We start from the raw sequence: 10,792 nt of genomic DNA on the forward strand, positions 1-10,792 counted from the left end.
CATCATATTCCTTAATCGAGGAAAGCGCCAAGTGGAATCGGGCCTGGGAATTCCAGCGAATCTGGGAGGCTCACGAGCCTTAAAGTTTATTGCCGTCTCCTCCACGAATTCGATGAGCAACGTTGTGATTGAATCGCGATCGTAACGCCATCGAGCCCAAAGCGTAACTTACTTTATATACAAGCATATGTTCTTCATAAATCGATCACGTGGGATGAAGGACCCAATGATGCGTCGATTTTGAGCTTTTGGCGCTGACCGTAGATCCCGCTGAGTACTCTGGGCCGAGCGGCTCCGTCTAGAATTGAATGACTTACATGAATTAAGATGATTGTTAGTGGTAAAGGATCGATAGTATGTGAGTATGTGCTCACTCAGAGCACTGTGCGGGAGGGAAGAGCTCGAAGACCCACAGATTGTGATATCGAAAATATCGCTAGCACCTAGTAAGATGTGATCGATGCAACGTTGCCGATGGAATTGAGAAGAGCTTCCGCAAACTAATACCCTTGTTGAGATTGTGCTGCAGTTGTTAAACTAATCGAATCAATGGAAGAATGAATATATATGGACCCTCTGAGTGAGTTACCGGCTGAATGCTGGGGCTTCGAGAGACTGACTAGTTTTTCAAGTTCTGATTTCATCACCTGGAACCAGAACGAGTGCTTCTTCTAAAATATGGGCATCAATGAATTTCGCGAAAGCTAATTCGAATACAGACTTCAGCAGGGAATTATTCCGCTTCGATTTTGGGCATTCATTTGGGCTCAAGTAGGAATCCCAGCTGTTCAATGGTTGTCGAACAGCGTGTCGGCATTGCGTGAGGACGTTGTTCCAGGCCTCGTTCCTTGCAGATCGAACTTACGTCGAATAGCTCTCGACCTCGCGTTTTGTCTATCAGTTGATGGTACTGCATGCTGTTGCCTTTCTTCTTACCCCCCAGACACGCTTGAGGGATGAGAAGAACGTCGGCCGGCAGCTCAAGGATAGAAACGTGTCTTCCTGCAAGCAGAGTCGGATCTGCTCAATAGGCGACCTGACGTTTCAAATGGATTTTCTATACATGTACTTCTTTGTCGAAGACAAGCCATGATATTCTTGTCTCGTGACGAGCTGGATGTGATGCCCCCTGAGGCTCACCTGATTCGGTCTCACAGAGTTTCAATTGGAGAGCAAATTGAGCCGCTTTTCGCGCAAAATCTTCCGTTGCTCTCTTGAAGAATGAGACATATATGAGAACACCTCGGTCGATCGTCAACTGAAAAATCGAGGAGCGCATGAATAAAGCAGCGAGAATCTCAAAGGAGAGCGGGCAAATTATCTCTATGTATCATATAAAATAAACATTTAGATTGCCACCCATCGAGGAGTGCCCATACCACGTTTGTTTCATCAACACGCAGCTCTGCGTGAACACACTGTTGCATGAGTATTCTACATTGAGTGTTCGAAGCGGAATCGTTCGTTTCTGTCGACATCGTTGGGGACACAAAATTCACGGGATCATTAGTTTGTTCATTAGTGTTTAGACGTGGAGAATGACCTATTCGGAATAAAGTCAAGTTATTCGTAATCAATGATTGTTCTCAAACTCCCGCTCTACGAGCAAGGTACACACAGGACGTATGGTAACCGGCAGCCGGTGCAGAGCGAGGTGATGATTATGATCTTCGCCATGTTCCGAACGAAACTTCGGGCGATGGCGATACCTGATCCGAAATTCCGGTCATGAGCCTGCCCCGAATCGTGAATTCCTATGAATCCTATCCGGCTCTGTAAACTCTCTCCGAGTGAATTTATACTCAGGGTCTCCATAATCAAGGGACCCTCATCCAAAGTTTGACCTGAATCGCTCACTCAAAGGGATTACGATGGAACGATGCCTGGATTAGCCGCATGCTGCCACGATGTGCTCGTTGGGAAGATGCTCCCGTGGAATTTCTCGGGCGGCACCGCTCGAATCGCACAAGCAGAAATGATCTGAAGATTAGAATTGAAGATTGTGGGATGAATAAAGAGGGTCCTCTCGCAGGATGAGAATGAAGACTTCTCCCTCCCATAAGATCCGATGCCCGTACGCAGTGAGACTGGAGCTATGGAAGTCTGCACTGCATCAGACCCACCTCATGCAAGTTGCTGATTCGTTGCCGGGCAAGCATCGGGAGCCTGCTTTGTCTCTGTGATTATGCCAAGAAAAGGGTATGACTCAATAAACGGGCACCCCGAGGAATTTCCAACAATAGACGGGCAGGATCCAATGAAAGGACGTTCGCGGTCATGGAAAACCTCGGGGTTTTCGCGGAGCGGAGCGAGTTTCTCTTCGAGCTCGGCCATCATCCGTGCATGAGAGTCCAACGCGAAAAACTCTTTAGTTGGGAGTGGAACACTCGTTTCTCCTTCCCGGTAACCCGAGGGTCCGACAGGAGATGAGGCGATCGAGCATTGAACGGGCACGCCCTTCCATCAGAATGTTATAAAAACAGCGGCTTTTACTTTCCTCGTCGGATGGTCTGGAAGTCTGGGCGGTGAGGATGTCGCTCTCAGACGAAACCCATACTGAACGAACAGTGGGGCAAAAAACACAGACACAAGATGAGACTATGACTTGAAAAAGAGAAGCGAGTCGTCACTTGTCGAAGCATCATGGAGGTACGATACGCGTCCGCTCGTTGCTCTCATCGAGTCAGAGTTGTGCGAAGGAAGAGCACAGCGAAAAACTATCAGCAAGAAATCGCGATTTCTCGCACGTTGCTACCCGAAGAAAAACCCGCGGAGGCATCCACGGTACGCGGTCTTTGCATGTGCGAACTTTCTCGATCGCCCGGCGACATTTTCTTCGGTCTCGAACTCGGATCGCTCGAAGCTCGGGGTGGTGGGTCGGTGAGAACTGCACTTCCGGTCCTGACTCTCTTCTTCGGAGGCTTTCCTGAATTCGCAGTCCCTCCGACTGTCTTCCCCGTTGCACGACTAGAAATCCGACCACGAGAAGCCCGAGATGCGCGAGCGGCCAACTCACGCTACATGGGGATTTCTTTTACATGGGGTCCCGGCATGGGAAGGGGAATCGGCAGCGCGGCGTTGCTCAAATGATTGTGCTAGGGCAGTTGAGACGTATTCACTCCAAACACGAGGCTGGATAGACTCCAAGAGATTCAGGCATTTTACGCAAATCCACGGACGAACTCATTGGTGTCATCAATACAGACCACTTCGGCAAGAAAATTACCGACGGCTCTGCATTTCGAGGGACATGACGATGGCGAACGAAGTTCTCGGGCCGCGCCGAGACTCCAATGGTATCGGGACGTATCCTGGCCGTTTGTTGAATAAACTCCACCATTCGGGAAGAGTCGTCTTGTCGCTGCTGAGGTACCTGCTTCTGTTCAAGGAGAGGAGGGCTCTTCATTCCACAGGGCTCGGGGCGAACACTGAGGTTCGTTGGGGTACCTGTAGATGTCGTGCTAGAAGAGAACTCTGCTCGGCGGGAAGGCGCACAGGGGCAAAGACTCCTGTTCATCAGTTCAACGCAGAGACCGGCCGGATTGATTTCATCGTGAGGATGCCCAAACCGAGACGAGCTGAAGAGAAAGCGCTGTCTCCGCAATCTCCTCCTTCGTTGAATACATTGAAGCCATTCATGGAGGGAACATTCAATACAGTTATATCCGCTCATTGGTACCACCGGATGATCGGACCCTCCGCCTGATCGGACCGGAATCCGGATCCCCGAATGAGATTCCCCAACCAAGATCACGCCGCTTCGTTGGACCAACCGCTTATTGGGACCGAGACGGCTTGGTCCCGATGTGGATCCATCAAACGGAGTTCACTCTGAGCTAAGTCCTCCGACCGGATCATACGCTCTGCGTGCCACGCAAGAAAACGCGAAGCTCGAGTAGCTCGCGAGTTCTGGAAGACGACTCTCGTGTATCGAAAGCGAGTCAAATTCTCATCCGCAATTACGGAAACCACAGGGTAGGTTTAGAGATCATACATTCACCGTGAAGTTTTCCGAAGCGGAGAAGGAATATCCGGGGCAGAATGTGTGGAACATGAAGCTTCAAAAACTTCCGATTCCCATCGAGGAGCGCAGTTCCGGGAATATGGGGAAATTCCGCAAGATTTTCGTCAAGTCAGCCAGAGCCGTCACGTATCCTGGAACTGCAAATTGTCCTTCGAGACGAGCGCCATCGATCGTTCCTGCCGAGATTCCGCCTTCAAACAGACAGTTTCGAATTACACGGCTCCGTATGTACAAACTCAAGAGCTAAGCTCGAGATTGAACGGTGGTACTGAAGAAGACAGAAGGGGATCCGAGTTTTCGCTCGTCTCAACTCAACCTTCAATCGGAGAGAACTCGCGAGTCCGTACTGACGAATTCCTCATGATTGCCCGAGTTCCACGGCTTCCGCTCGCGACGGACGCATCATTGTGCCGGCGAGCTCCATCGTAATGATAATGTACCGCAGTTCCCGGCACGTTCTTCGAGTTCCCGAGGAATTCGTTTCGAATGCTTCCCCCTGAGCGAACGTGGCCTTGCGTCTGTCCACCTCAGAGTATTGAGAAAAACTCCGACGGAGCTTAAGGTGACAAATCCAAAAACCTATATTGGAAATGTTTTGACGAGCATCGAACAGAGGCGTAGCGAGACTCCGCTCACGAAACCTTTTGCAAAGCTCGAGTGAGGGATTTTCCTAACGGAGCGTCGTTCTCACAAGAACCGAAGCAGGGGAAAGTTCTACCTCCTTCCAAATCATTCCTTGGGATTCCAGAACTTTTCGCCTTGCTTCAACAAATCGTCGAGGCAAAGCATATCCCGTAAAGACGTACTTTGTCTTTTTCACGTTCTCCCCGAGCGGAGGAAACGTGGACCGGACAAAGTCCATGAAGCTTCCTGAAGATCCCAGTCATCGATTGCGCCAAAATCCGAGGGATTGTCAACGCAAAAACACTGCGAGCCTGCAGCCGTCTCCCGGAAGGGGGGTAATCGCTTGGCGCGTGCTTGTTCCGGGGACGGCACCTGGGTGCGAGAGCGGAACGAGAGCTGAGATGAGAACCTGAATGAATAAGAATGAAGTCAGAATGGAAGCTTGCCGCCCTGCATGTTCATTGCCACGGAAGAAGAGCCGGGAGCCGGACTCGCTTTAATAGAGCTAGGAAAGCGCTTTTCGATCCGCGTTCCCATCTGTTCTAGGCTTGATCAGCCACCGTGCGACTACTCCCGACAATGACCTTCAGGATGCCCCGCGGTTTCTCCGCGTAGCGGCCTCGGACCGGTTTATTCTGCTGATGCTAGTTATCGAGACAGACTTGTCTGCAGATTGTGCAAGGGTGAGGTGGGAGGTAGAGTATTCGCTTTCAGTGCCCTTCATGGACCATCATCGCGACGATTCCGTTCGAAAAGCGCCGAGTGACGATCATAATCTATAGGTCCACCAATCGCTTCTGATTCATCTGATCCCTGGCCAGACTCGGAACAGGAATCAGGCTCCATATTTGTCAGCGAGTTTATTATAGTATGTATCCCATGAGTCTCTTGCGGGCCAGAGTCTGTCATCTCCTGCATGGCCTCGAGGATAGTCTCACCGTGACAACCTTCATTTTGCTCGCGCATGAATACAATGCTGAATCGAGTGAGAATCCACCATCTTGCTCAAGCTGAGAGGTCTCATCCTTCGATTTCGACATCTCATGGAGTTTGGGGGGATTTTGAGCTGCTCACAACCAGGTTATCGGGCGCTCCATCATATCACTCGATCGCAGAACTCACGGCGGAGAAACGCTCAGCTACGCAGGCAACTTGCCTTCAGCAAGCATGCGTTTTCGGCGCTGTGATCGTAGTTTCCGTCATAAAACATGATATCATGATAGACCTCTATTGTTCCCCCGTTGCAAAATTCAAACCCACTGCTAATGCTTTTCGATTCGACTTTTTTCCAGTTCTTGCACGATTCAGCTGCTTTCGCATGACGCATACAGGAGGGGAGCCGTCTCCATCGAAGCCTAAATGCTGACCCTTCTTCTTCCGACATCGGCACGGAGAGACTCCATCCAAGACCGAGACTCCCGTCGAGTCGAGTCGCAAACATGCGCACTTTCTACGTCCGAATATTCTGAAAAGGTGGCTCGCGACGGAGTCGTTTTCTTATCGCTCAGAGATGCACTCTCGAGGAACTCCGTGCCTGCTGTGGGAGTCTTTTTGTGCTCCGACTGCTCCATGGATGGCGTACGCCCGTCAGCTTGCGATTGAAATGGTCTCAACCGTTCATTCGAGCCTAACGCCGCTAGGTGTTGCAACGCGAGTTTGTGCGAAGTCCATTTCGGGAGGCAGCGACAAGTCGAGTCAGAAAAAGCACACATGTCTCGCGAACGTAGTTTTGCCCAGGCTCACTAAAGAGACGAAGGCTGGTCGTCGGGGTCCGTACGGGGCCCCTCTCGAGAGCGAGCAACGTAACTACAACAGTTTCATTAGGCATGAATTATTCCGACTTGCGACCTTCTCTCCGGTTTGAATGGCCGGTCTCCTTGTGTTTCCGACCCTGACCATTTCGACGAATCCGTCTTTCAGGATGGTCGATGTATTCTCGTCGTTGGCCACATCGTGGTGAATACCTGCTTGTACGCTGATCACGTTCGACGGGCTATCGAACACGTGAATAGGCGTTGCTGCGCGAGATCGGTGTGACAATGGAAATGTTTGCTCTGTCGTATAAGCCCTTAGCACGTCGCAGCGATCATAGCGATATTTTCGTCCGACCGTACGGATGGTGATCATAAAAAGCCTATAGGGAATTTGATTCGTGTCGAACGAGAAATCGACATTCGCCTCGAGGAGGGAACCGAACAAGTCTTCGATTCTGCGTGATCATCGCCTTCGCAAAACACGACGCTCCCCCAACCCTGACGCTACCGATCCTTGAGAACAGACTTCTTGAAGGAACACTCGCTGTGGGCAAGCGAGCCACATTTTGCGTTTCCGACGACCTTTGCAGCTTTGATGCGGTCGTGAATAAGGAAACGCAGCCGAGACGGAAGCCGAACGCCTCGCGTGCTCCTCCTTCTCGTTTCGGAGAAATACAAGATTGAAAGCGGAACAGTAAAATATTTGTTTGCAATCTCGAAACGCTGTCCCCAGCATCTGGTCGGGAGAATGTTCTCTGTCTCTCGAGTCTACCCTCGAGAGACGCGTGGAATTGGTCGGCAGATAAAGGAGTTCACGATTGTCGAATCAGGTCGTGGCCTTCGCTCCTCGCCGGAGGAAAACTTGACCAGATACGTGCACTCCTGGTCACGCTCGAGCTCCCAAATCGAGTGGATGCAGACTCGAATTACGGGGAAGCCAACAACGTTATCGGAGAGAGTCGTCGAAGTGAAAGGACCGCCGAACTCGATTGCCGCTGTGTTTCGGTCCGATTGCGTGACTCTGGTCCTTCTGATTGGAGGTTCTTACATTTGGAAATCTTTATCTATTTATTATTCATCCAGCAAATGACGCTGCGGGGGTCGAGCGGCCCCCCAACAAGCCTCGAGCGGCCTCCCAACAAGCCTTAAGCGGCCTTCCAACAACTCTCGGGGACGAACTGAGGCCCATGCGAAGATTTCCTTCCTTCATTCCCTATCCGATTCGTCCATACGCTCTCAGCTTTGAAAAAATATTTCTCTGAGACTCGGAACAGCTTGAGCTATAACCTCCGGCTCGATGCGGCGATCCGATATGAGCGGACTAAAACTAGCAGCTCTTCCCTCCTGCCGGATGCATGAACGGACCGGGTTATCTTGCTCCGCATTCGCTTTTCCCTCCGAGAACGAGCACGCTCCTCCAGAACCCCAATTTAGGAACCTTCTGCGGTTTATCTTTCTAATCTGTTTAGATTCCGAAATTGAGATTTAGTTCAAGAAAAATCTCGTCAAATTAGAGTTATGTTTCGGAACATTGGAACATTGATTCGCCCCACCTCCGATCAAAATCACTCTTCTATTTCTCTTCTATTTCTGGACAATTTACCTCGGCGCTACTCATGCCGATGCCTTTTGACCGCATTCGAGCCCCATGTATAACGGCCACAGCCCGAATCCGGGGCACTACCGCCAGTTTTGGAGCGTATCATATGTATCCTCCGATGAGCCCACACCGATGGAAGCCGATCGGGGGGTTGAAAAACATCCCATACGGGCTGAGTTCTGGAGAACATGGAACTTCCAGAATCTCGTCGAATACTTCAGCGATGCGAGAGATAAAGCCACCGAAAAGCAGCGGAGTAATCCCCATTTGATTTCTTCTCGAGCTGCTCTCCATTCGGCCCTGTTTCTCGGGCCCTGAATTTTCCCGACGAGGCGTCGCTTCTGGGATGCCTCCTCGGTGATAAGGCGTCTCACCTCCCCCGAAATGAGCACTGTCGTTTGTTCGCCATTTATGATCATTCGGGAATCTAGGTGGCTGCTGGAATGGTGCCCAGTCGCCGAGCACCTCCGCTGTTGGCCCGCGTTTACTTTTGTCATAGGTGAGAAATGGGGTCATGCACAAAACTAAGGATGCTCTCCGCCGCCATGTACCCCGATCCGGTAACATTGAAGCTGAGAAAAGCAGTCGTCTTTTGAAGGATCGTCGACGCTATCGTAGGTTCCCACGCTTGGCTCAGACGATGAGAAGGAGATGTCGACGCTGAAACAAATAACTCAATGGGGATGATTACGCCCCAATGTTGTCAAGTGCTGCTCCGCAGATCTGAGGAAAACGGAGAGCTTCATCCGCGGAGGGCCGCACCCAACTCCCGTTCCTACCTAAGCGATTTCGGGGAGCCTGGAACGCTCCACTGAGAAGCTCGGCTTGCCACCTTTGCTGCGAAACGCGGGAGTGAACTAAAAACGTTCCGTGCAGCGAACTCAGCGATTTCATCTCCGATCCCGGAAGACACTCGGATCACGCCACTTTGAGTCATTCGTCAGACCAGAGTTCTCACGCTCTGACCGGATTTGCCAACGAAAGGGAAACTTGCGACGGTTCGAGCGATCCCGCTTCTCCGGTCTCTCGCTGGTCTCTTCATTCGAGGTGCCGGACGATGGTCTCTCGAACACACTACTGACTGGATACCTTCTATACCTTCCCATGGAAGCCCCTTCAGAACGCCGAATCCTCACCCTCGGCAAGACTCGCCGTAAATATGATGATATTCTGCTCTGTTTTCTTCTCATGACGAGGTCCAGAGGCTCGATGCCCTCACCCGTAGGTTAGAGAGGAGTGGGGAGAAAAAAAAGGTCGGGAAAACTCCGAGAAGAGTCCAGTCGAAGCTCCACGATTCGAGGAAGAAGTGTTGACGCCCAGCTTGCCGTCAGCTATCATGGGGCTGCTGTCGACGACACATTTCCCTCCCATGCTCATGGTCGTGGGCCGGGTGAACATAATCTAGAGACTCGCAAAACGGGCTAACGTTATCCAAGTACTTTGCGGCGGGAGTCCTCTCGGATGTAGTGTGTGCGTAAGTAAGCCCCGGTGCCCGAAGCTCGAGATTGTTTTTTGTTTCCGCTCATCCGAGCGTCTTACGAGCTTTAATGATACTTCGAGGCGCGTTGGGGTTCATGGGATGCTTGGATCAGCAGCTGCAACATACGGATTGCGACGATGCAGGAGTCCCGATTCGGGGCGACACCGTCATCGTCATCAGATAACGTTATCTCGGGAGACGCGAGGCGTCCTGGACCGTCTTTATAGAGCTATATCTCAAAAGATAGGGCGCGTTTCAAGACCTCTTCACGGTTCCTTTGACGCCTCCGGATCTCGATCCTGAGAGGTTTCGCAGTCTCGCTTGGAGCTCGGAAAGCTGTCCGCGGACAGATCTGTATAGGTTCCTGTAAGGGGTTCCTCTCTGTAAATATCAGTGCTTTCGCCAGTGGGGCTGCGAGCGATATCCATCAAGCCGGTATTCCTCCCGGAGACTCGTATCGAGGAACCACCGAGAGGGAGCTGAGAATCTTCCGGCGCGGCGATCGCCCTTCAAGGGAGAAGAGAATCCAGAAGTTTGCATTAAAATTACTTTTGGCCTGCGGAGATCATCTCCCTCTTTATGGCCTCCCTCGAGGCTCGCAGGAAAATCAAGAGAAGTCGCAAGAAAATCGCGGTGATAACCGAGAAAAGGGATGGACGGAAGAAGAGGTTGGCAATCGTCGGAGAGGAAAAGAGAAATGTTTCCCGTTGTGAGGGGAACGGTCTGAAACCTCGCGGTAGGAGCACCGTGGGACGGACGGACGAAGCAGCAGCACCAATCCCGGCAGAAGAGGAACGAGAGAAATGAGGAAAGTCGAATTTGCTTTTTTTCCAGAGACTCGATCGACTCCTTCAAAGTGAATAGGAGTTTGCCTCGTCGGAATGACGTTGATAGTCGGAACGGGACGTAACTCGCGTTGAATGTTCAAAAATGCCTATCGAGCAAGAGAAAATCGAACCGACAGAATCCGACATGCTCTTGTTGACAAGGGTCTGACAGGGGGCGTTCCACTCCGCTCTCGCTCGACTCGTCGGAATACGACGTGATGCTGCGCCGGGTTACGAACCTACAAACAAAATAGTGGGTCGCTTTCAGGATCCCCGTCGCAGGGTTATTGACTCTCGGCAGAACAAGAGGACGAAGATTTCCTCTCCTCCGTCAAACTACACAGTGTGCGGACGGTTACGAAAAACAAGAACGATCAGCTATGGTGGTTTTCGACAGGAGCCGAGACAATCGACTCGTAGATAACTACACGCAAGGCAGAAGCCGAGTTCCTCTGCCGGCTATTAACAAGCAATCATCGGTGA

The 10,792-nt window shown here is 51.3% G+C and overlaps 1 protein-coding gene across 1 annotated transcript; it reads right to left on the minus strand.

Annotated features, from left to right (window-relative positions):
- Positions 1–194: 194 nt before the first annotated feature.
- LOC100903303 (D-aminoacyl-tRNA deacylase 2) lies at positions 195–1,618 on the minus strand. The gene is made up of 5 exons (XM_003739757.1): positions 1,380–1,618; positions 1,141–1,258; positions 866–1,002; positions 590–647; positions 195–298 (listed from the first exon to the last, which is right to left on the minus strand). The coding sequence occupies exons 1-5, from the start codon at positions 1,476–1,478 to the stop codon at positions 195–197; spliced, it is 516 nt and encodes a 171-aa protein (XP_003739805.1). The 5' UTR covers positions 1,479–1,618.
- Between the last annotated feature and the right edge of the window lie 9,174 nt (positions 1,619–10,792).

Source organism: Galendromus occidentalis, unplaced genomic scaffold (assembly GCF_000255335.2).
Source record: "Galendromus occidentalis unplaced genomic scaffold, Mocc_1.1 scf7180000076583, whole genome shotgun sequence".
In the NCBI taxonomy this organism is placed as follows: Eukaryota; Metazoa; Arthropoda; class Arachnida; order Mesostigmata; family Phytoseiidae; genus Galendromus; species Galendromus occidentalis.

Coding starts and splice junctions, on each gene's coding strand:
- LOC100903303 (XM_003739757.1), bottom strand. CDS start 1,478: ATGTCGACAGAAACGAACGATTCCGCTTCGAACACTCAATGTAGAATA. Junction 1,259..1,379: donor GTGTTGATGAAACAAACGTG/GTATGGGCACTC, acceptor TCGATTTTTCAG/TTGACGATCGACCGAGGTGT. Junction 299..589: donor GAAGCCCCAGCATTCAGCCG/GTAACTCACTCA, acceptor ATTCAATTCTAG/ACGGAGCCGCTCGGCCCAGA.